This window comes from Callorhinus ursinus, unplaced genomic scaffold (genome assembly GCF_003265705.2).
Source record: "Callorhinus ursinus isolate GAN/ISIS: 27379988/994484 unplaced genomic scaffold, GSC_fseal_2.0 scaffold2, whole genome shotgun sequence".
NCBI classification, from domain to species: Eukaryota; Metazoa; Chordata; class Mammalia; order Carnivora; family Otariidae; genus Callorhinus; species Callorhinus ursinus.
Window position 1 is genome coordinate 86,528,936 of NW_027397064.1, and position 27,379 is coordinate 86,556,314.

At 33.8% G+C, this 27,379-nt stretch overlaps 1 protein-coding gene across 1 annotated transcript in view; it reads left to right on the forward strand.

Annotated features, from left to right (window-relative positions):
• Window positions 1–27,379, forward strand: part of LRP1B (LDL receptor related protein 1B) — a 1,894,461-nt gene that overhangs the window by 1,518,579 nt on the left and 348,503 nt on the right. The window contains exons 42-43 of the mRNA XM_073905704.1: window positions 13,794–13,983; window positions 17,161–17,365. Of these exons, the coding sequence (XP_073761805.1) occupies window positions 13,794–13,983; window positions 17,161–17,365 (395 nt within the window). The remainder of the gene's footprint in view (window positions 1–13,793; window positions 13,984–17,160; window positions 17,366–27,379) is intronic.

Below are 27,379 nucleotides of genomic sequence, written 5' to 3' on the forward strand. Positions count from 1 at the left end.
AATAGGGATAGAGGGACAAGCAGGCTCCCCTCTGGTTGCAGAGCTCAACATCGTCCTCAACAGTCGGGTTGGCGGTGGGGGGGGGGGGCTCGATCCCAGGACCATGAGATCATGACCCAAGCAGAAGTCAGAAGCTTAACCCACTGAGCCACCCAGGCACACTGTGAGGACATTCCTTCAACGTAAATGAGATTTCAATGATTGGAGGAGTAGGAGAAGAGCATTATGATATTTTATTTTACTTTGATACCTAAGGAGAAAGTTTCTGCAAAAAAAAAATGCATTTGTGGCTTCTTTTTTAAAGTTTATTTTTTTAAAGATTTTATTTATTTATTTGAGAGAGAGAGAGCTCATAAGCTGGAGGGAAGGGTAGAGGGAGAAGCAGACTCCCCGCTGAGCAGGGAGCCCAATGCAGGGCTCAATCCCAGGACCCTGGGATCATGACCTGAGCCAAAGGCAGACACTAGCCAACTGAGCCATCCAGGCACCCTTTTTTAAGTGTATTTAATCTAGATGGTAAGAGAACATGATCTAAATCTATAACCATAATTCGGATATACTAAATTTCCCATGCACAGATTTAGACTCTTGCCCTACATCCTCCTTGAGGCTATATCATCAAACAGCTTTCCAGTCAACAAACCTAAATAAGAAATAGATATTATATGAGAAATTTCACATAAAGACGCTAAGAGGTTTTCATTGAACACCACACAGCAAATTCCCAATTAGATCTTGGTGTTTCCTTGCTCAAATTTCTCTCTCCAGCTATTACCTCATAACTTTTTCTTCTCTTCAATCACATCACCCTGAAAAATCTACTTTATTTTCCTAAGCAATTCAGCTCTCATACTCTGGTCTTCTTCTCAATAAGGAAAAGCATAAAGTCTGATTTAACTTCAAACATGTTCCTCAGGACATCTTTTCAATTCTTTCTATAAGTAGCTTATCTAGTTATTTAATTACAATAAAGAGGTTTCTTTTGAGAGGCAAATACTACTGCTAAGAAGAAAAAAATACTCCATAAAGTTAGCAAGCAAGCTTAAACCTCCTAAATTTTATTCTGAAGGTAGAAGAATATAGAACTAAAAATACAGATTTGGAGTCCAAAGATAAACACAGCAAAATACAAGTTAAAGTGGTAAGGTCATGTTTTAATCAGTAATGTATTATTGCATAATGTAGGAAAGTCCAGTATTAACTGATTTGTACAGAGATGATTGAGTGATTTAAAGGGAGAATGAGGGAATAAGGAGTGGGGTGAGCAGGGGAAAGAAAATGAAAAATCGCAGCATTGGTCATCATAAATTCCATTAGGCCAGCTGTGTCTGTAGCTGGCAATTATGAAAGCTAGGATTCTATTCTCCCATAGAGACTGAGAATATAGTCCCTATTTTACCTGATGGTTACATTTCAAAGGAATAGCTGTTAGGTCCTTGAGAATGACACTCTTGAGTTGTAGGAGATACATACATATTAAAAGGGAGAGAGGAAGGATTCATCATTGTAACTTCTTTTTAGTAAATGCTCTAAGAAAGAGTGGTCAAGGCCTATCAGCAAGTGTTGGCTGGAATACAAAGTAAATTCTTTTGGCAGCCTTGAACTTTCTCAAGCAGGCACTTTAAGGGGATTTAGGGTCATTCTAGGGATGTCACCTTGAGCTGTTAGAAAAGAGGTTAGTGTTTGTTTAATTTCTTAGCATGGAGACAAGGAGTGAATGAAATAATTTGTGCTGAGAGTCTACAGTTTTTAAAGGCCAAGGTTGAGGGCTAGACCAGAAGAGGGCTCAGAGAGAGTCTTTGTCAGGGGTCATAGGATATTGCTTATAGTTCAAGTCATGAGATGTCTTCTATTTACTAAGAGCCTGGGATCACTCATAATGGGAAATAGGAGGAGAGAGTAGTAATAGATCTATAGAGAGAGACAAGAATGTATATAATCATGAAAGTCAAGCAAGGAGAGAATTATGGGAAGAAATAAAAAGAATGAGACACTGTGAAGGGTGACATATAAATCACCAAGATGTCACTGATGTGTACCACAGAGAGCAGAAGGAACTAAAGTTGTACTAGATGAATTTGGTCCATAATTTTTTCTCTTCCTCTAATAATCTTCCACTTTCTAAAGAGAAGTACAAGAAGTAAATTGAAGAATGATCCAGCTTTAGAGGAATGGAAGGTACAGAAAAACATAAAAAATTGAGGCTAGTAGTTAAGATATCATTAAAATGGTTGACCATGTTGTTCATTTTTAGTGGGCCACATATCATAGCTTGAGTACAGTAATTAATTATATGATGAAAGACAGATTTCATATGTAAACTTTGGGTTGCAAATAGATATTAAGTTCAGTTATAATGAAAACACTGAAAAATAAGAAGGAAAATGTTGGGAGAGGATGACAGCCAAGTTGAAGCCCAGAAGTGGTATTGTTGAGTGTGATTACTGTTGAGTAGAAAAAGTCGTAACAGTTGAGAAATGCTAAGGATTAGTAAATATAAGATCTGATAAAAAAAAATTTAGGTCACTAAGGATGGTGAGGATGGAGATAAGGGGTGGAAATGGGGACATTTTATAAATGAATTCAGAGAAGACTCTAGAAATTAATGCTGGTGAGAAACAGAAATTTGAAAAATGAGTTGCATAGACTCAAATTATTTCCTTAAAAGTAGGTGGAAATTTGAAGATATTTTAATTAAAATGCTTGTGTGACTAGAATAAATGTGATGATGTAAACTTATTCAGAAAATCACATGTGCCTCCTTGAAGTTTTGTACTTCTTAAAATCTATATTATGTTATTTGGCATTTAATTAATAGCATGTTAGTTGGGGGGGAAAGGTTTTTCTTCTTGTAGATTCTAGGGTCCTCCTTTTCGTGTATTTCCTTCTTTATAGTGCTGAGGATATAGTAAGTAATAAATAATTCTCCTTGCTTGTCATTGGGATAATTGCAAGGAATTTAACACTGTTGTTATTTTGCTTTAAATGTTAGTTAAGTGTGTTTACAGTTATATACCTCCCACTCCATTTAAACATGTCTAAAGTTTGGGGTACCTGGGTGGCTCAGTGGGTTAAGCGTCTGCCTTTGGCTCAGGTCATGATCTCAGGGTCCTGGGATCAAGCCCTGCATTCAGCTCTCTGCTCAGCAGTGAGTCTGCTTCTCCCTCTTTCTCTGCCCCTCCACCTGCTTGTGTTCTCTCTCTCTCTCAAATAAATAAATAAAATCTTTAAAGAAAATAAACATGCATAAAGTCAATTTTATTTATTTAAAACATTTCAATGGGGGTTATCTACTAAGGTGACCTTTGTATTTCATATTCATGTTTTTAGTTGGCTTTTTTTTTTGCCTTATGATATTTTAATATTGTGTGCATGGGGGCGCTTGGGTGACTCAGTTGGTTAAGCATCTGACTCATGATTTCAGCTCAGGTCATGATCTCAGGTCGTGAGATGGAGGGAGTCTGTTTGAGATTCTCTCCCTCTGCCCCCCCCACTCTTGCATTCACTCTCTCTCTCTCTCTTTCTAAAATAAGTAAATAAATCTTTAAAAGAAAATATCATGTGCACATACAATGCATAGTATTTTTATGTAACCAATGTATTATTATATGTAATAAACGTATTCTGAATATGTCACAGTTTTTAAAAGATTAGAGAATAATCTCTATTTAAATAAAATTCTTAATACCTTTTCATATTGAGTTGAATCCTAAAACACTATTATTTCCTAGAGATCATGTGTTTCTATCCATCTCTTAAGTTCCTTTCTATTGCCAGTAATAATTTCTATCCTTTTTCTTTGCCAAATTTGGCCATAGAGAATCAAACCTTTGTTCCACAATCCCTGTCATCTGGAATAGGCTTTCTCTATTTTCCTGTTTCATAACTGCCTATCTTTAAAAAAAAAAAAAAAATCACCTCTATTCAGTCTTTACTTCCTTTCCTATGTCTCTCTATCTTTGTTTCTTTCTTTAGAAAAATTTAATATTTTCTAATTGCTTAATTTTCTAGTAGTCCCACCCCTTTTCCACCCAAAAGATCATCGAATATTTACATTATCAACCAAGAAGTAATAATACTAAGACTCAAAGATATAGTTCAAATGGTTGAGATTATTCCAAGGGATGAGGAATAAATAATGTGAAGACCAACTTCTTATAATAAGGAGAGATTTATATTTTCCAATGTAGATCGTGCTGTCTTAGAGTTCAGAAACCCACTCCTATAACAAGTGTTATTTCTCCTCTTCTATTTGTGGAAAATTGGGATGATAATTTATCCAACAAAGCATCAGTGTTGCTAAGCATAATTGACTATAGCCTTGTGTAGAACAATGCAATAGTAGTAGTAATAATAATAATGTTGACTTATATTTAAGCTCTTTGTACTAGGCACTGTTTTTAAAACTTTACTTGTGTTAACTCATGTAATCATCCCAAATGCCTTATGAATTTGGTACTATAATTATTCCTACATTACAAATAAGGAAATGAAAATACAGAAAAGTTAAATGAATTGCCCATGGTTGTATAGCTGGTAAGCGATAGTGCAGGGATTCAAAGTGATTATCTGAATCCAGAGTTTGTGCTCTTACTTATTACTGTACGTGTTTCTCCAATATATTAGGTCTTAGGCATATAAGAATTAAAACATTAATATGCAGACCCTGCCTCCAGTGGATTAATGTAGTAGAAAGCTGTATTGATTTATTCCACAAATAATTTCAGTTGCTCTTTCTATGCCTGGAACTTTGTTCAGTTGTTGGGGAAACAACTGAGAACAAACCACTCATGTGTCCTGCTCTTATTCTGATGTGGTGACAGACAAAAAGAACACAAATAGCAAGGGGCAAAGAAAGAGAATGCATAAGCATGTAGATGGTATTTAATTCTATGAGACTAGATCAGATAAGCTAGGGGACAGAATCAAAAAGAAGAGGACTCTAAATGAAACCTTAGATAATACCTATATTTTAGAGGTTGGGTGGAAGGGTTGCCAGCAGAGGATGCTGGGAAAGAGACAACCAGTGAGATAAGGAAAAGACAGGAAAGAACATGTCAAACAAATGAGCAAACAACATCTCTTGAAAGGGTTTCAAAAGAAAGGCCGTCACAATTGCTAAGTAACTAGATAAGATGAAAAAAATGTGCATTGGATTTAGCAATTGAGAAATTGCTGGTTATCTTAAAAAGGGTAGTTTCAATGTAGTTGTAAAAGATGTCATATGATCCAGTAAAATGGGAGGCCTTTATGTTGTAAGAAAGAGTAGAGAAAAGAAAAGGACCAATGCCCTTGATAAAGAGCACAAGTAGTGGACTTCCCTGTTATAGGAAGACATTCATTTCTCTTAAGGGCAAGGTACAATGGAAATGGGCCTGTAGGTTTGGTAGGAAGCTAAGGGGTATGTTTCTGATGAATTTTAATATCAATACAAAGTACTTTGGAAATCTTACACCTAATTTAATTGACTCCACAATTTTATTTTTTCCATCTAATTTTGTGCTTTTGTCAAAGAATAGTATCTATTTAAAATATTAACAATGGAACAGCCCGTAAGTTAAAAAATTATTAAATGGGAGGATTATGATGATACTGATCCCTTAAGTTTATTTGCTTGATAATATAAATGAATATATACTCAAATTGTTAATGTCTTCATGAAATCTATAATTATAATACTTAAACCTTTAGATTCTTTCTATTTTTTGAAAGATTGGTCTCTTAATTTGTTAATCTCATAACTTTTTCTTGGATTCCTGATAACAAAAGTTCTAAAATCTAAAGGCAAATTAGTATTCAAATTCATATTCTATGAAGCATTTCACTTGCTGCTTACCATTGAAAAGATAACCCCTCAAAAAGACATGTTTCTTTATAGCTTTGCTCAGTTGTTCTGTACTATTACAAATGAGTACCTCATTTTTTTTCTGAAGGGGACAAACTATTATACATGAAGAGCTTTTAATTTTTTTTTATTTTTAAGATGTACTTATTTGAGAGAGCGAGAGCATGCACATGGAAGTGGGGGGAGGGGCAGAGGGAGAGAAACTTCAGGTAGACTCCCTACTCAGTGTGGAGCCTGAGGTGAGACTCAGTGCAGGGCAGGGCTTAATCCCAGGACCCAGGAGACCTTGACCTGAACCAAAACCAAGAATCAGACACTTAACCGATTGAGACACCCAGGCATCCTTATGTGCAAAGCTTTTAAAAGGAAAAAGGACTTGGAATCTAAAAGTCAAGATAATTTACTCTATTATTCTTGATTTTCTAAAGCCATTAAAAAATCTTGTTTATTACTTAAACATATTTGTTCTAAGTATTATAGTGATTCAGAAAGAATTATTATTCAATTTTAATTATTTCTATATAGCTTAAAAACATAGACATTGTATCAAGTTACTTACATATCATATGTAAAGAAACAAATTTAACACCAGAATATGGAAGTTTAGCTTACACTGAGTCTCATATGTTTAAGACCAATCACCTGATAAAATAGCTTTAAAAAACCAAGAACTGGCAGAGCAACCAACGGATGTCTGGAATAACATTTCCTCTACTCTACTCTACTCTACTGAAATCCATCAATAAGAGGGAGTGAAGAAGCCAAAACAGGTAATTTTGCTGTGAATCAGAATGGCATAGAAGGGATGACATTGATTCAAGTCAGAGTGAAATCAAGGTCTGAAATCACCAAATAAAGGGTTATTTAAAAACAAACAAGCAAATGAAAAATAGGCAGTAGGCAGATTCAGGCAAGAGATAATGGTTGTAGCACATGGGAAAATACTGAAGAAGTGAGACGGAGTCAGAAGCAAAGTGATGTAGCAAAAGGATGGCTATCAGTAATGTTAGATCAGACACCTGAAGAAGGCAAGGCCTAGCTAAAGAAGGAAAAAGAAACGGAGGAGGAATGGGGGGAAGGAGGGGAGAGGGAGCAGGAAGAAGAAGAGAAGAAATACATACAGTAATGGCTATATAAAGTGTTATGCTTCTGGTGCAGAAGTCAACGTTATAACTGCTCTTGACTAAATTCAGTTTAAAAGGCCCTAAGATTAGCAGAAGCTATATGTATGTGTTCTGTCCAATTCATTGTATGTAGCACATTTATTATTTAACAAAACGTGTACAATTGACAAACGTACAGCAAATACTTTTCATGAAATTATTAATTTATCACTAAGGAATGGCTCATAAGCTGGATATAATGCTACATTTCTGTTAAGAACCCTGTATACCTGTACTATAAGGTACCCAAAGCCCTCATTTCTATGCCTTTCTCAAGACTGTGTTTTTGAAGTTGTTTCTCATCTTTTCTTCTGCACAAAAAAATGACATTTTATGGTCCATTAAAAATAATAGAATAGAATAAAACATAGAAAAGCATTAATCATTTATAAATTAGTAAGTTATCCTCTGAAGGATATTATTTGCAAAAAGTATTTAAGCAATGAACAGGTGAGGAGGACCTTACACCAAGGGAACACATATCTAATGATGGATCTTGAGAAAGTGGATTTTAGTTTGGATAAGAAGCCCTTCCCTTTCTTTACATGATATTAAGAAATTATTGTCTGTTCCGTTTATAAAGGAATTGCTGTTGAGATCATTTTGTATGGTATGAACTGATTGAGGGAAATACTGAATTTTATCTAGACACCTGGAAATGGGCAGAGACACCTGCTTCTCAAGAATATTTAAGTTCGTGACTTTGGCCTGAGGATTTACTGCAGTCTCACAAAGGAAATGTGGATGGGTTCCAAGTGACTTACTAATTATATTTCTCAAAGAAAGCCTGTGTATAGAAGGTGTCTTAGCCTTTCCCTGGAGGGTGAAGTATGACATACTTGAGTGTTTTAGAAACCTTGGAGTTTATATTTTTCCTGGAAGCCCTAGGCATTCCAATGTTAGTTTAATCTTACTTGAGTCAGTGCTTATCTCCAGTGACTCCTGCAGGAACTACACAACTATAATTAACCATATGCTCAATTTTTTAATGGCTTATATTTCTTTGCTTCCATTGGTGGTGAAACAAGATAAAGGCATTTATTGAGACATGTCTGAATTTATAAAATTTTCAGTGGAATCTTAAGTTCAGGCATAAACTGGGATTTTAATGGTTTTAAACCTGAAAACACACACACACACACACACACACACACACACAGGCACACACACACACACACACACGTAAAATTAAGGAAAAAAACAAAAAGACAAAACACTGTCACCTAAAAGCTTCAAGCTGTTTCAGTTTGCTTCAATACTCCCTTAGGGCAAATTGTTTCTTTTTTTCTGGCAAACCCAAGAAAATAGTCCTGTTTGTTATGCAACGTAAAGCAAATACTGTCTTCTAACTTGGAAATATTTGAAGTACTCTGGTTCCAGGGAATTAAAACCACTTTTGGGATAATCGTGAACACTTGTCTTTGTTAAAGATAGATTGCATGACTGCAAACAAGTTTGCTCTTGGAAAGAAAAAAGTGCTTTAGTAAGCAGGATAATGAGGACAAAAATTCAAAGTCCTTGAATGGATTGTGTCTCAAGAGGGTATGAGCGCCTGAAGTTAAATATCCACATTCTTGAAAGATAGCTTTACTGCAGTACTTTAGGCACAAGAAGGGTCAAATTCAGGTGGTCAAGCATGGAGCAGTTGTATAGGTATGTTCATTGACTGGAACCACATCATTAATGACTACTTGGATTGGGATCTTCTCTCCATTATATATCTACTAGTTATTTTTGTACATAATAGGCTATTAATTTTGGTTTATTTATTTAATGCTTGCCATATTACTGAACTCTTAATAATTTTCAGCAGATTCTTTGTTTTCCAGATATTTAGTCACAAAAAAATATTTTTTTCCTCAGTAGAATTGTCCCTTGTTTAAATATGTAGACTATCATATGGATTTTGATTTTTTTTTTTTTAGTTTTTAGTAAATTAGACTAGTAAAAAAATGTCGAGCTTTTTAAAAGTTAAAGAATATAAGATGATAAAGATTCAGGGCAAAGTGTACAGATAAAAGCTATTGCAACAGTTTAGGTATGATGAGGGTTGACATCCCAAATATTTGGCAGCCTGCAGTGGGCCATCCCCAATCTGAATGAATATCAAAAAGTTCAGATCATACCCTGGCCGGTACCCTCTACTGGTACATATCAGTCTTGGTATGTGATTTGTTAATGGCCTTACAGAATCTGAGGAAATAAAAATGAAAGCCTATATCTGAAAGATATTTTAGATAGTCGTTTTATCGTATTTATTAATGTGAAAATCAAAAATGTCTTCAAACCAGAAGGTGGTAGTCTAATTTATAGTAAGCGGTCTACATTATTATCTATTAAAATCAGTTCACCAGTTGAATAATTAGAAAAGGGAAAATAACCCACACAGTTAATCATTTGTAAAGCATTTTGGTAAGGTAGACTTAAGAGAAATTAGCAGGTATTTTAATTTCCTACAATATCCTTACTGGCTAACAATTAAACCATGTCCATTTTTGTTCACCGACATTGTATACTATGTCTAGTAACCCTGTGGCTAGACTCATAATAGAAATATAAGTACTTATCAAATTAGAACTTAAATTGTACCCAATTTATCGATGCTAATTCTCATATTATTTTATACATTTCCTTCAGTAGAGCTCCAGATTTACTTTGATCATCCATAGACCATTTTGCACATTTAAAGTGTCTTAGTATTTTCAGAGATGTATAACCATAATGACCATCAATTTGACAATATTTTCCTCACCCCACCCCCCAGGAAAAGTTACTTTTTATTCTCCCACCCCATACTCCCTAACCAGACAATCACTAGTCTATTTTATGCCTTTAAAGATTTCATGTAAAGGAAATTCAGAATAAGAGGTTTAATGTAACTGGCTTCTTTCACTTAGTATACCATTTTCGTGGTTCATCCATGTTTTAGCTTATATCAGTACTTCATTCTTTTTTATTACTAAAATATATTCATTGTATAGATGTACCACAATTCATTCATCCATTCAGCAGCTGGTTGATATTTGGGCTATTTCTGCTTTTGGTTATCATGCATAAAACTCTAATGAACATGTGTGTTCACATGGATATACGTTTTCATTTCTCTTGGGTATGGACCTACCAGGGGAATTGCTTTGTCAAGTGGTAATTATATATTTAAAATTTTGAAAAACTGCCAGACTGTTTTCCAAAACAGCTGCACTATTTTATATTCCCACCAGCAATGTATGAATGTTCCACTTCTTTGCTGAAACTTGTTACTTTTTTAAATTACAGTCATCATAATGGATGTGAAGTATGATTTTGATTTCCATTTTTGTGTTGGCTGATAATATCAAACATCGTTTATGTTTTATCAGCCATTTGAATACCCTCATTAGTACCTGGGTTGAAAATTGAGCCTGCTTCTCTGTCTTTAGATACTGCAGACAAAATTAGGATGCTTTATACTACTAATATAATTTCAAACAACAAACCTTCTGATACTTCATGGCTTTAGTAAATAAGCCAATGAGTAAAAGAATAGGATACTTTCAAGAGGAGAGGCCATTATGACGCTTTGCAGTTATAGCATATTCTTAAAATAAATATTATTTCCTGTTAATTTTGCTACAGGATTTAATTTGTGACTGTTGTTCCAGTCAGATGAATGGCAATGATTTGTACTTGTAGCTCCCTCCCAAGAGCATCTTCATTGCCTTTCCCATTTTGTAAGCCCTTATCCTGAACACTGTAAAGACAAGAAGGAGCTGTTGTCCCTTCTTCAGTTGTGATGAGATGAAGGTGTGTTCTCTAGGATGTCCTCTGGGTAGCTGTCAGAGTAGTTGTTGGTGTCAGTGTGCCAGGCTGATAGACTCAATTTCCTGGTCCATTTCTGCGGAAATTAGAATCTAGGAAATTAACTATAGCCGTGGTTCAGAGTTATTTGCCTGCCTTGTATTTTTTAATGAACTGACCTCCTCTTACTTCTACAAAAACATATCAGGACCTCATTCATGCTTAGCCAAACCTAATTCCCAGCTCAAAGGAGGTTGGAGGGAAGGGACCTCTGTCACTTTTTTTTTTTAAATAAGTGCATGGAATGAAGAGGTAGTATTTTTACTTGGTTATGCATCACACTTTCAATATAATTATTTTCCTGAGGTAAAAAGTATGGAATTGCAAAAATGGCACTGTTATTTATTTATTTATTATTTATTTATTTGTTTATTTATGTACTTATTTAAATTATGCCCATTTTACAATCTCGAGTTCCAAAGGATGTTTAATTCTGTTTAACATTTTAGGGCTGGTTGAGTGGACAGATAAGCATTTTATTTTAATTTTCAAACTACATAATTATCTGCCAGGATCAATAACTCCAAGTTCTTATTCTACCTGTTCAACTGATTCAGGAACCTTAGTATTCAAACACACACACACACACACACACACACACACACACACACGAACCCACATTGTGTGAAATAATCATAAAAGTGATATGAATGTCTTAATGTTATCTCAACTAAGATTTTTCGTGATTTTTAATTTTACGTATGTCTTTAACTGGCTATTGGTTAATGACAAGTACAATTTATATAGAGAATTAGATATCTTTTTGAGAAAAAGTGCATTACTGAAATACTTTAAAATGTAGCACCAGATTATGATTAAGTGTACTGCCAGGTTGTCATTTATTACAAAAATAAAATAAAAGAGATTGTACCTGGATAATGAGGTTATGTACTCCGGTAAACCTGGACCTATGTCAACCATAGAAAATGAGAGTCGGCTTCATCTCAGTGGTGATACCAAGTGTTATTTCCTCATGCAGCAGGGAAAAGGTGGCCATGAAGATGATCTGTCAAAGCCAGTAGAGGGGGAAGATACAGAATGAGGGTTGATGAATGATTCTGATACGTGGATTTTTTTCAGAGCTACACCATTTCTCATTCTGTTTGTGAATGATGAAAGAGCATAATGCTACTTACACTACTAATAGAGTTAGCTTCATTTCTAATATGGTTTGAAAGTGCAAAAAATACAGTGGAATGGATGATTTTTTTTATTAATGATGGAAGTAACTGTGACCATTTTCAATCTCCCACCTACTCACCTCAAGTAAGAATGCCATATGATTCATATAAAAAGAGTTTAACAGATTTTATTGTAATTATGTTTAATAATTTTTCTCCCATCATCTCTGGCCTAAGTTTCCATACTAATCACCCACATTAATTTCTTGTAAATTGTTTTGTTGAATGTGTGAGAGGAGGCCACTCATAGTAAATAACTGGTTATAAAATTCACCTAGAGTGAGACAGGTTGAAACTGAGTCATTTGTTTGATTCTAGCTTTGTGTAGATTGAGCATTGGTGATAGGGGCTATAAACCCATCTCTAAATGGTAGTGCTAAAGAATATAGGCTTTTGGAAGCAGATGAACATGTGTTAAAAATCTTACTTTAACTCTGTCAGTCCTGTGACCATGGGTTTCAGTGTCCTTTTTAGGAAAAGAAGAACAATAAAACTTCACAGAGTAGCTTACCGATAAAGTGACGCATGCAAAATAGCACAATTCCTAGCAGAAAGACCGTGCCCAATAAATGGTAGCTAATAATTTTATTGTTAGTGGATTCTTCTCAGTTGTGTGTAGAAAAAAAATGACAAAACTTAATCACATTAAAGAAATCTAGTTCAAAAGACTTTAATATTGTTTTGCACTCCCAATTCTATCGACCATCAAACTAAATATTTACCCATCTTAAACCTGAAAATAACTCTTTTTATTTACCTAATTTTAGAAGAGCTGAATAATTCCTTTCAGAGATTTTTTGAGAGATATACAGTGGAAAAACTCTGCTTGTTATAATGTTAATTTCTTAGCATGACTGCCAAAGCTATAGATATCCTTCCCTGAAATTAAACATGCTAAGAGTAATAACTCTGAGAAAAACAGACAACACAAAGGAAAAACTATAATAATTTGATTATACTAAAAAAGGTACTCAAAGCACCTCTGAAAAATAACACAGCTATCTTGTGTAATTGGGAAAACAATTTAAGAAATAATTACTCTTGTTTTTCACATTGTCTCTTTTATGTACTGGAACCTGTGTGCTACCATTTATCTTTTCTGACAACACTTAAAGCCTATGTTAGCCAGTAATTAATTTCATTTTCTTTTACTTTTATATCACATTAGCTGAATAGAATTAAAGAACTTATTGCAGTAACTTATTAAAACATTCTCTACCATTGTTTAATAGTTGGAAGTGTGGTGTTGGATTTGGCTTTTCAATACTCTTGTAGTTGTTGATGTGTTAACTTTTCCTTGATGTCTTCAGATATACTATCAAGATAAAATTCATTATGATTATACTTCGATGGGAATCTCTACATATGATTTTCAAAAGCATCTGTAAATTATTGCACAGTGGATACTTTCTGAAAATTAATGATTGAGATATGAAAAAAAGAGAGCATTTTCTTAAATAAAAATTATTTGCCTAATTGAGGTTCTTTTTCTTGGGGACGTGGTGAGACGATTCAGACTTTAGTGACATCATTTTGCAAAAACTGCTCTTGTGACAAATATACCAGTTCATAGCTCAGTTTTGCTGTGTGTAATCAGCTATCAGTTGTAGGCATCAAAATTAATATGTTTTTATTTTGGAGAGTTTGTGAAGAAATGATTGCTAAAATAACATGTAAATATATGAATATATCTTAAATTCCTTTTCTGTCGAGAAACTGTCTTTTGTAGATAAAAGTGTAAATTTATTCTCTTCTTTCCTCCATCAGATGTGGGTTCTGTTGAAGGACTTGCTTATCACAGGGCTTGGGATACACTGTACTGGACCAGCTCCACTACCTCATCCATCACCAGACATACAGTGGACCAAACACGGCCAGGAGCATTTGACAGGGAGGCAGTCATTGCCATGTCAGAGGATGACCACCCACATGTGCTAGCCCTGGATGAATGCCAAAAGTAAGAAACAGTGAATTGTTATTTCTTCATTATAAGTCAAAGATTATCAAAGATATGTTAATTTTAAAAAGAATTAACTTTTAAGACACAGGTATTCTTTGAAGTTTTCCTTTCCTGATTCATAAAACTATTTTTTAAAAAGAGCATTGTAAATGTGAATAATTAGAATCCAGGCTTGTGAAATGCCAAGTACCAACTCCATGAGAATTCCAGCAAAAGCAAATTTAAATGATGAAAGGGAAAATAGAAACAATACTGTGATGGAAAAGGTATATGAAGAAGACACTAATGCATGGGTGATTGAGATGATAAATCTGAAAAAAAAAACCTGTTAACATGTATTAAAAACTAAAAGATGTTTCTATAATCTAATTAAGTAATTTTAACAACTGGGAATCTCTCCAATTGAAACACAGAAAACAACAATAACTCTGTGTGCAGCTATATTTTCAAAAACTTGACAAGAGCCTAAATTTACCACATGTGTTTGATGACATATTGTGCAGGCATTTAAAATAATACATACAAAGAATTTGTGACAAGAAGAAATACTCAAGCTATGGTATAGAGTGAATAAAAAACAAAACAAATTAGAAAAAAATCATGTTTGGGGTGGATGCCATAAGGAAGCAATTTTATGAAAAAAGAAGAACAAAGCTTGGGTTATGCAGAAAAAAGATTTTTATGAAGTTCTGCTTTCATTCAATATTATAAGAATATTTTACTACTGGAAAGTACTTTTGTTCTTAAGCAAATAAACATCAGACAAATCTGGCTTTCACCAAGTAGAAATAGAAGAGCTCTTTTTGAGACGTGGTAAAGAAAAAAATGAAGGATAAAAAAACAATTACTGATAAACATTGACCCTGACCACTTGAAAGAAGAAAGGACTGCATAAATTAGTCAGTGTGTGAATAACTATATCTGGACACTCTTACAGAGCTAGAAATGAGATTAGATTTAATTCAGTTAACACTTTCATCTTAAATGAAGACTCTGAAGGTTGAGAGAAAGCTGATTCCTCACAAGCTCTGGTGATTTAGTTCAGATGGACACAGGCTTTCAGATGCCTGGGGGGAGCTGCTTCCGTTCACACCACGGACCTATCACAATACAGCTTGTTGTTGAATCAACTGCTTTGATCTTGACGGTTCACCAGGAGAATCTTAGGACAATAATAAGTGTCTGTAGTTAATCAAAGGAATTTCTAAGACAGTTTTGAAATAAACATAAGGGAGATGACTGACAATATTATATATGATTAGTTTTAACTGATAAGTGCTTTATCTTATATTTACTACATAAGCTAAAATTACACTTCCATCTAACATACAGTGAACTGTAAATTAGAATTAAACACATCAAAATGTTTTAATTGAAAAATTATATATAACTAAAATTTAAAGTATAAAAATATTTTTTGTTATACATATCAATGACACTTTCAAATCACTTTTGAAAATGTATGTCAGTTGGTGAACAGAAATTTTAAAATAAAATCTTAAATTCTAGGTTCAAAACTTGGTTCAATTACTATAATTTTAATTACTCAAGCTCTCTGGCCTCTGTTTTCTTATTTGTGAAATGAAAGGTGAAATTAAAGGAATACTAATACCTTCAGAAATTCTGTAATTCTAAAACCAATATTTTAGGAAAATACTGCAGACAAGTATACTTAATACTTTATATTATATGCATAACTTTTAAAATGTTTTAACTATTTTTCTTTCACAAGTCACAGTGTGTGGATAAAACTACTGTGTAATTTAAGAAAGTGGAATGCCATTTGTTTTTGCAAATTTACTCATTCATAGGACAAAATATTTTTGACACTTGCTCACTTAGAACACTTTCATGTTGCACAGGATAGATTAAAAGGCTATGAAACATTTTAACAAAGAACATAGTTGACCCAGCTTTTCTCAATTGGTGGGAGTTATTTTAAATTAGCAAATAGAAAGATTTTTGTTGTGACTTGAATATTGTTCAGTAATAAGTGTTTGCATAATACTAAAAAACCACATATTGAAAATTTTGTTGGTTATAATTCTGCATGACCTTTAAATGATAAGACATAGAAATGGTATGTATAATTTTGCTGTAAATATTAAATATTATTTCAAATAGTTTTTGTCAACATATATTAAGCATGTTTTTTTCAAATATGTAAAATAGCCTGCCTGTCAGCCTCTCTCTCTTCCTCCCTTCTTCCTTTCCTCCTTTATTCCTTGTTCTTTTCTTCCTTCCTTCCTTCCTTCCGTCCCACCTTCTCCCTTTTTCCCTCCCCTTCCTGCCTCCCTCCCTCCCTCCTTCTTTCCTTCCTTCCTTCTCTCCTTTGTTCCATTCTAAGCAGCAACAATCAGTCCTCAAATAAACTCTTAGGGACAGTCCTATAGATAAAATAAGAGACAGAAGAGCTGTTTTTGTAAAAATAGGGATTAGAAACTGGAACTCTACAGACTCTCTGTTTTTCCAGTAACTTGTAAAGGCTTCCCCAAAGAACAGGTTGACAGACACTGATTTAAAGCATTCTATAAAATCTCTAAGTAACAGATAATACTTTTAGGGAGTTGAGACTAACCTCTGGAATTCCAAAATCAACATTGTCATTTATTTAAAAAATCACACTGACAAAGAGAGAAGAGAAGAAATTAAAGAAATATAGTAGTTTATTAATTGTATTTCTCTAAGACATATGCAAAGGAGAATGCAGAATCTAAAAAGCAAACCAGGAAAGAGAAGGAGATTTTGATATTTGCCAATTAAAGAAAATAAATATAGTTAGGTTAAGAATGATGTCTAAAACAATTATACTTAATCTGCTGAAACATGATATTAATTAAGTTAGAATACATTCACAGAAGATTTAGGATAACTGTTTCATCCCTAATTAAAATAAATTCTCACTATACATCAAACTGACTCAATTTAATCAAATTATTTGAGAGAATGTACAAGATAATTGTTTTTCAGAAATAGTTTCTAGATTTTAAGAAACTGAGAAAAACATACATGCATATATAATATACATATCTACACTTATTACCTAGACTTCCTTAAGGGTCAGAGAATAAATAATTTTGCTTTTTTTATAAAGAGCTTGACATCACCATATTTCTACTGTTTCTGTTGTTAATGAAAATTTTAACTTATTATCACAATTTTCATTTTAATTAGTTTAATGTTTTGGACCAACTGGAATGAACAACATCCAAGTATCATGAGATCTACCCTGACTGGGAAAAATGCTCAAGTGGTGGTCAGTACAGACATACTCACTCCAAATGGTCTTACCATTGACCACCGTGCAGAGAAGCTGTATTTCTCAGATGGCAGCCTAGGAAAAATTGAAAGATGTGAATATGATGGATCCCAGAGACATGTAAGTTAACTGAGAATTTCTTGATTATAGATTTAAGCAATTATACTTTTGAAAAAAAATATAATCTGTACTTGCCTGAAATATGTGTATCAAGAGATTTCAAAATATGTAATTGTTTGGGGGCATCTGGGTGGCTCAGTTGGTTAAGCGGCTGCCTTCCGCTCAGTTCATGATCCCCAGGTCCTGTGATCGAGCCCCGCATCGGGCTCCCTGCTTGGCGGGAGGCCTGTTTCTCCCTCTCCCACTCCTCCTGCTTGTGTTCTTTCTCTAGCTGTCTCTCTCTATCTGTGTCAGTTAAATAAATAAATAAAATTTAAAAAAAATATGTAATTGTTTGAACAAATCCAATTGAATATAAAGTGAAAAAGAAAACTGGATAATATTTTTGAAAAATTTGTTCACGTGCATTTGCTACCACAGAGACAGTCTAACTCTTAGAAACTTTATTCTGTGCACTGATGGTGAAAATGTAAATTGGTGCAGTCACTATGGAAAACAGTATGGAGGTTCCTCAAAAAATTAAAAACACTAATACCATATAATCCAGCAGTTCCACTTCTGAGTATGTAAACCAAGAAAACAAAAATACACACTTGAAAAGATATATCCATTCCTATGATGATTGCAGCATTATTAATAGTAGGTGAAATGTGGAAGCAACCCAAGTGTCCATCGATAGCCAAATGAATCAAGAAAATATAGTATATTTATATAATGGAATATTATTCAACCACAAAAAAGAATGATGTTTTGCCATTTGTAACAATGTGGGTGGAACTTGAGGCATTCTGCTAAGTGAAATAAGTTAGAAAAAGGCAAATACCTTATGACCTCCCTTATATGTGGAATCATAAAAAACAAACAAGTAAACAAAGTTCATAGATACAGAGCACAGACTGGTGGTTACAAGAGGTGGTGGGAGTGGGAGAAATGGGTAAACTGTTTTTTTTTTCCCTTAGCTTAAATAAATTAAATATTTTTAACAAAATAAAATAATAGCTATTGAATGAAAATTAGCCATCATCAGCAAAAAAATAATAGTAAAATAAAAATAAAAGCCAATCATTTAATCTTCATAAATTTTAGTTTTTTAATATGCAAATTCTCTACCTAACCTTCAAGGTTATTATGAGGATACAGTACAAAAGTATGTGCCCAAGAACATAGCAGAGAAACTCTAAAAGAAGCTATTGGATAATGCTTTTCAAATGGCAGTCAGGAAAATCATTGTCCTGGATGTGGTATTACTTTCTCGTAGGGACTGATACAGAAAATGCTTCCATAGTGCCTTATAGAAATGCTTTATCCACTTCAATTTATTTTTTTTTATATATACCTGCTTTGCTTTTACCCCCACAGTGTATTCTTATGTATGGTAATTATAGCCACCCTAAGTGGTTCAGTCATCAGACCTCTAATATAACTTAAAAGATTTCTTTTGATACTTAAACAATATATGCCTAGTTAAGATTTCCACTCTCCATTTTGCATCCCTGTCTAAACCAGGATACTTTCTGGCTGGCTATAGTGAACAATATTGTATTGTATATTTAAAGTTGCTGAAAGATAGATTTTAAATATTCTCACCTGCACCACACACACACACACACACACACACACACACACGCACGCACACGCACACACACACAAATTCTAACTACATGAGGTTATGGATGTATTAACTAACCTTATTGTGGTAATCATTTTGCAATATATACAATATCAAATCATCATGTTATACACTTTAAGCTTACATAATGTTATATGTCAATTATATTTCAATAAAATTGGGGGGGAAAAGATTTCTGTCCTGTAGAAATGCAAATGTCGAGAGGAGAACATTACTTTAAAGGCTATGGTTTTATCCTACCACAGGACGCTAACCAATTTTGTCTCACAAACTTAGAATTACATTTTACTTTCCCTCTACTTTTATCATCAAAAAAAAATCTGATTTGGCCCCAAAACTGGGAAAGTTTTTCAAAATTTATTACATTTTTACATCCATCTATATTTCATTATCTTTATCTTCATTGTAAAGGAGCGAATGTGTCCCACTCATCTGGCCTTTAATAAATATGCATCTGGATAGTTGAATTATAGAAACCATAGGACTGTATAATGCAACAAGGATTTCAAGGTTATATAATCTCTAGTAGCTTCTGCTTCATTCTGTCTTTGAAAAAAAGAAATTCTGTAGAATTCCATTTTAACCAATAGCATTTTTTTATTTAATAAAAGGCATATTGAATACTGCAGAGATTTTTTCTGTAGAATTCCATTTTAACCAATAGCATTTTTTTATTTAATAAAAGGCATATTGAATACTGCAGAGATTTTTCTGTTACATAAAGACATAGGATAGAGAAAATGTGTTAACTTTTGACTATAAATACAATCCAATCTTGACATAAAACTGTTTTCATTTCTTCTCTCTGTTTTTTTTTTTAATTGAAGTATGGTTGACATAAAATATTGCATTAATTTTACAGATACAACATAGTGATTCAACATTTATAGACATTACAAAATGATCAATTAGTTTAGGTACCATCTGTCACCATATAAAATTATTACAACATTATTGCCTGTATTCCCTATGCTGTACTTTTGATCCCTGTGACTTATTTACTTTATAACTGGAAGTTTGTACCTCTTAATCCCCTTCATCTATTTTGCCCATCTCCCCAACTCCCTACCCCTGACAACTACGGTTTGCTTCTGTATCTATGAGTCTGTTTTTGTTTTGTCAGTTTATTTTGTATTTTTGATTCCACATGTAAATGATATCATACAGTATTTGACTTTCTTTGACTTATTTCATGTAGCATAATATCCTCTAAATCCATCTATGTTTTCACAAAAGACAGTAGTTCATTCTTTGTTATGGCTGAGTTAATATTGCAATATATATATTTTACATGTTCTCTATCCATTCATCTATTGATGGGCACTTGTGTTGCTTACACATCTTGGCTATTGTAAATAATGCTACAGTGAACATACGAGTATGTATATCTTTTCAAATTAGACTTTTTGTTTTCTTTGGATAAACACCCAGAAGTGGAATTACTGAAATAAATGGCATTTCTATTTTTAGTTTTCTAAGGAAATTCCATACTGTTTTTCATAGTGGCTGCACCAATTTATATCCTCACCATCAGCAGATGACCATTCCCATTTCTCCACATCCTTCCCAACATTTGTTATTTCTTGTTTCTCTGATACTAGCCATTCTGGCAGGTATACGCTGATATGTCATTGTGGTTTTGATTTGCTTTTCCCTAATGATTAGTGATGTTGAGCATCTTTTCCTGTATGTGTTGGCCATCTGTATGTTCTTCAGAAAAATCTCTATTCAGGTCCTCTTGATCATTTTTAATTGAAGATTTCATTGAGAATTTGTGCATGTATGTTTATGAAGAAAAGATATTGGCATGTAATTTTCTTTTTTTGCAGTGCCTTTGTCTGGTTTTGGTATCAGGGTAATGCTGGCCTTATAGAATAAATTTGGAAACATCCCTTTCTCTTTAACTTTTTGGAATAGTTTGAGAAGACTAGGTATTATCTCTTCTTCATATGTTTAGTAAAATTGTTCTTTGGGAGGTTTTTGATTACTGATTCAATTTCATTGCTAGTAATCATTCTGTTCACATTTTCTATATATATATTTTTTCTGATTCAGTCTTGGAAGATTGTATGTTTCTAGGAATTTATCCTTTTCTTCTAGGTCGTCCAACTTGTTGGCATACAGTTGTTCCTAGTAGTCTCTTTTTTTTAAAAAAAGATTTTATTTATTTATTTGACACAGAGAGAGCGAGAGAGGGAACACAACAAGCAGGGGGAGTGGGAGAGGGAGAAGCAGGCTTCCCGCCGAGCAGGGAGACGGATGCGGGGCTCAATCCCAGGGCCCTGGGATCATGACCTGAGCCGAAGGCAGTCGCTTAATCAACTGAGCCACCCAGGCGCCCCTCCTAGTAGTCTCTTATAATCGTTTGTATTTCTTTATTTTTTAAGACTTTAATTATTCATTTGACAGAGAGAAAGAGGGAGAGCACGTGTAGGCAGAGCGGCAGGCAGAGGCAGAGGGAGAAGCAGGCTCCCTGCAGGGAGCCTGATGTGGGACTCCTTCCCAGGACCCTGGGATCATGACCTGAGCTGAAGGCAGATGCTTAACGACTGGGCCACCCAGGCGCCCTGAATCCTTTGTATTTCTGTTTTGTCAGTTGTAACTTCTACTCTTTGATTTCAGATATTATGTATTTGGGTCCCCTCTTTTTTCTTTTTTTTCTTGATGAATTTGGCTAAAGTTTATCAAGTTTATTTATCCTTTTAAAGAAGCTTATTTTAGTTTTATTGATCTTTTCTATTTTTTGTCTTTATATTTCATTAATTTTTGCTCTGATCTTTATTATTTCCTTCCTTTTACTAACTTTGGGCTATGTTTGTTCTTTTTTTTCTTTCTATGAGGTGTAAGTTTAGATTGTTATTGAGGTTTTTCTTGTTTCTTGAGGTAGGATTGTATCACTATGAACTTCCCTCTTAGAACTTGTTTGGCTGGGTTCCATAGATTTTACAGTATTTTGTGTCCAATTTTATTTTTCCCATGTATTTTTTTTATTTCCTTTTTGATTTCTTCATTGACTCACTTGTTGTTTAGTAGCATGTTGTTTAATATCTACATTTCTGTGATTTTTACAGTTTTCCTCTTGTAACTAATTTCTAGTTTCATACTGTTGTGATAGGGGAAAAAAAACTTCTTCTTAAACTTATTGAGACTTGTTTTGTGGCCTAACATGTGACCTGTCCTAGAGAATGTTCCATGTGCACTTGAAAACAATGTATTCAGCAGTTTTTGGATGGAATGTTCTGTATATATCTATTAAGTCCATCTAGTCTAATGTATAGCTTAAGGCCAATATTTCCTTGTTGATTTTCTGTCTGAATGATCTATTCATTGATGTATCTGGGGTGTTATAGTCTCCTACTATGGTTGTATTACTATCAGTTTCTCTCTTTATGTCTGTTAATATTTGTTCTATATATTTAGGTACTCTAATGTTGGGTGCATACATATTTAAAATTGATGTATTCTCTTGCTGGATTGATCCCTTTATCATTATGTCATTGTCATGCCCTCTTTGCCTCTTGTTACAGTCTGTTTTAAAGTCTGTTTTTTGTCTTGTTTTGTTTTTTTGATTTAAATATTGCTGCCACAGATTTCTTTTTGCTTCCATTCGCCTGGAATATCTCTTTTTATTCCTTTACTTTCAATCATATGCCTGTAGGTGTAAAGTGACTGTCTTGTAGACAACATAGACATGGAACTTTTCTTTTTTAATTCATTCAACTTTGTCTTTTGGAAGGCAGCTATGCTCACCACTGCACCACCAATGCCCCACCCATCCTATGTCTTTTGATTGGATCATTTAGTACATTTACATTTAAAGTAATTACTGATAGGTATGTATAGTGTCAGTTTGTTAATTGTTTTTAAGATGTTTTTTGAAGTTCTCTGCTCTTCTCTTGTTCTCTTCCATTGTGACAGATGACTTTCTTTAGTGTCATGTTTTGATTATTTTCTCTTTATTTTTTTGTGTAATTATACAATTTCTTCATTTGTAGTTACAATGGCATTCATATATATTGCAATATTTATATTTAAATTAAATATATATTTATTTATAAATATTTATAAATATATATTTATATAATCAGTCTACTTTAAGTTGATGGTCACCTAAGTTCTAAAAGCACTAAAGTTTTACTACCCAACCATGTTTTATGCTTTTGAGGTCATACTTCACATTTTTAAATTTTGTGTATTCCTTATTTCTTGTTGATACAGTTGATTTTATTTCTTTTGTCATTTTTCTTTCATATTAGATTTATAAGTGGTTGATCTACTACTTTTATGATATGTTTGTTTTTACTAAGAGGGTTTTTTTTAATAATTTTGTTCTAGTTATGGCCATTTCTTTTCTGTTTAAAGAAATCCCTGTAAAATTTTTATAAGGCCAGTTTAGTTGTGATCAACTCCTTTAACTTTGTTTGTCTGAGAAACTCTATCTCTCCTTCAGTTCTGAATTAAAATCTTGCCAGATAGAGTATTTTTGGTTGTAAATTTTTTTCTTTCAGTGCTTTAAATATTTTGGGCCACTCTGTTCTGGCTTGCAAATTTTCTGCTGAAAAATTAGCTGATAGTCTTATGAGGGTTCCCTTGTGTATGACTAGTTGCTTTTGTCTTCCTGCTTTTAAGATTCTCCATTTTTATTTCTTCTTTGGGTGTTGAGTTTGATAAGTTCTTTATAGATTTTGAATACTAGCCCTTTATCAGATATGTCATTTGCAAATATCTTCTCCCATTCTGTCGGTTGTCTTTTGGTTTTGTTGACTGTTACTTTTGCTGTGTAAAAGCTTTTAATCTTGATGAAATCTCAATACTTCTTAATCTCAGGAAACAAACTGAGGGTTGCTGGAGTGGGGGTGGGTGGGAGGGATGGGGTAGCTGGGTGATAGACATTGGGGAGGGTATGTGCTATGGTGAGTGCTGTGAATTGTGCAAGCCTATTGAATCACATATCTGTACCTCTGAAACAAATAATGCAATATATGTTAAGAAAAAAAAAAGAAGAAGATAGTAGGAGGGGAAGAATGAAGGGGGGGAAATTTGAGGGAGAGACAAACCATGAGAGACAATGGACCCTGAAAAACAAACTGAGGGTTCTAGAGGGGAGGGGGGTGAGGTGATGGGTTAGCCTGGTGATGGGTATTAAAGAGGGCACGTTCTGCGTGGAGCACTGGGTGTTATGCACAAACAATGAATCATGGAACACTACATCAAAACCTAATGATGTAATGTATGGTGATTAACATAACAATAAAAAAATTAAAGAAAAAAGAAAGATTCTCTATTTTTAAATTTTGACATTTTAATTATAATGTGTCTCAGTGTAGACTTTTTTGGGTTCATTTTGTTGGGAACTCTCTCATTCCTGAACCCTAGAAGTCTGTTTCCTTCCCCACATTAGGAAAGATTTAGCTATTATTTCTTCAAATAAATTTTCTGCACCTTTCTTTCTCTTTTCTTCTTCTGAGACTCCTTTAAGCTCTTAATGTTGTTACAGAGATCCCTTAAACTACCCTCATGTTTTAATTATTTTTTTTTTTTTATTATGGCTGTTCAGCCTGGATGATTTCACTACCCTGTTTTCCAGATTGCTGATCTGTTCTTCTGCATTATCTAATATGCTGTTGATTTCTTCTAGCGTACTTTTTTAAACTTCAGTTGTATTTTTCAGCTCTTATATCTAAAAGCACATTATCTATCTCTCTGTTAAAGTTCTTATCATCTTCATCCATTCTTCTCTTGTGTTCTGTGAGTGTCTTTATGAACATTACTTTGAACTCTTTATCAGATAAATTGCTTATTCCATTTTGTTTAGGTTTTGTTTGTTTGTTTTTTGTTTTGTTTTGTTTTTTCCTCTGAGGTCTCTTCTTTTCCTTTAATTTGGAACATGTTCCTCTCTCTCCTCATTTTGCCTAACTCTCTGTTAGGGTGGAGCTATATCTCCTAGTCTTGAAAGTAGTGGTCTTATGCAGAAGGTATCCTGTGGGGTCCAGAAGAACAGCCCCCTGTCATCACCAGAACCAAGGGCTCCAGTGGTGCCCTCTGTGTGCCCTTCTTTTGTGGCCGGAATGAGACTGCTGTGGGCAGGAGTTGTCTCCTGAACCCCACACCCTAGGGTGGGAGCCACTTGGGCTTAGCACCAGTCCAGGCTGAGGCCACTTGCAGGATGCCACAAGTGAGAGCTTTGAAGGGATGCTGGTCCTGGACAGTGCTACCTGCTGGATAAGGCCGCTCACTAAATGTGGTGCAGTGGGAGCCACTTTGCAGGTAGGGTGTGCTGACTTGGCCATCTCTCTTTCTGTTTTAATGCAAATTAGGCAGAACCAGGATTTAGATGACTCAGGTCTCATTATCACATCTATCTTAATTTCATAAAAATTATTATAATAAAGATCCTCACAAAAAAAAAAGAATCTCAAAACTTCAGGCCAATGCAAAAATGCTTAACAGCTTATTTACAAATTTGTCCCTTCCTCTACTTCCTTCTTAAAGCCATAAAACCTCCAAATAATATTACTCCCCCATAATCCCTCCTTAATGACTGAGTGATTATCTTTCAAGATAATGACTTTTTAGGTCTGTGTCACACATTCCATACTTGAAGATAAATTGAACAATATTTTCTTTTAATGTAATAAGTGGAAGAAGACTGATCTCTGTGAGTGGGTGGATTTTTATTTTTCTTTTGAAAGGCTGTGTAACAGACTGGTGAGTTCCAAGACAAATCTAGATACTAGCACTTAACTCATGACACTGTTCCTAAAAGCCTCATTTATAAAAAAGCCCTCTGTGTATGAATTTAAGGTCTACAGAATAAGAAAAGATTGGAGAGAAAGTAATAATTGTAATTCTGTTCTGAATGTATGATATGACCTCAAAATATTAAGAATTATAATTGAAATCTCAAAAATTTATTTTGGTATTGTTAGCCACCTTTGAATGAACCTATATTTTATCTGATTAACTAGATTTGAGGACAGGGGTCATCTTTTCTACATCTTTGAATTCACAGTGACTTCTGTTTTCACAAAATTAGAGAATATTATTTGTGTTGATTTTAGCTTAAATTTGTTTTTATACCTAATAATGAACACATGAACACTCCCCACCTCAACATCTCTGCCAGATGATTGTTTAAGCACACCTTGAACATCTTCTTTTTTTATTTCACTCGAAGTACTTGATGAGATAACTTATTTTAGTTTTAAGCAATTTTTTTCTTTTTTGAGACAAAATTTATTTATGAATTTGGTTTTTAGGTCTCAATTTAAGCTTCTGAAAGAAACTTGAACAAACCAGCTTTTTTTCTCTCTCTCTGCAGTGTTTCAAACACATAGTGAGAATTGTCATTTTCTCTTTATAGTCATTACCGCTTTGATTGAGTCAACTTACTTTGTATAATACTTTTGCATACAAAAGATATGATGTAAGTCTCCATGCAATTAAGGAAACAGTTAGGATCTGACCTTTCTATAGGTGTCACATGGATTTAGGAATAGAGTTAACTTTACCAAAAAAGGGAGGGGATTCTCTATGCTTTTATTTATTTTAATAATGGTATAGTCTAAGAAAATTGCTTGGTTATATGGCCCTCTCTGGTGACCTGACCATTATAATTTGAAATGCAAAGAAAACACTGAAATCTTTTTTTAATGGGTAGATATAATCCATCCTCCAATAAAACATAAGACTCAATTTTTATTACCTTCAATTCTTATGTTCTGTTACTTTATCATGTTCATTGGATAAGGTATGTGTATGGGTCCAAAGTTACCTTATTATTTTGCCTGTTATCAGAATTCTGTGGTTGCTATGCCATAGTGTTCATGGTCAGTGCCATGGAATTACCACTCATTTCTGTATATTAGCCACTGTCTTTTATGTTTTAATCATTATTTTGTAAACAGAATATGAGTTATTTGTTCTTGAATGCCATTTTTTTAAATTGACTTAAATTTCTGGATACCTATTATACTCTTAAGCTTATTTTCTTGATTAATTACCTGTTTTATAATCTATTACTAAGATAACTATAGAACTAAGGGACTGAGAGTATAAGTGAAAGCTAGGTCATCTCCTAATATCTTTAAGAAAGGTTAAAGATGCAATCTGGCTTAAAGTAAAGATTTAATAACAAGATATTTCCCTTGGAAGAAAAGAAATGATACTTATTCTGAAAAAAAAATTCTAGGAGTATATAGCATAATGCTGTAGAAGTCTTAGAAAACTCTAAAAATGCTTCTGTTACATGATACTGTTGAAAGAGAACAATTTTTCTGATATCCTATCCACTTAGGATTTTTGCTTTTCCCACTTATATCTTTTTAACTAACTTATATGTAAAAAAGTATGACCAGTATCAATTCTTAATTTGTCATGTGCCT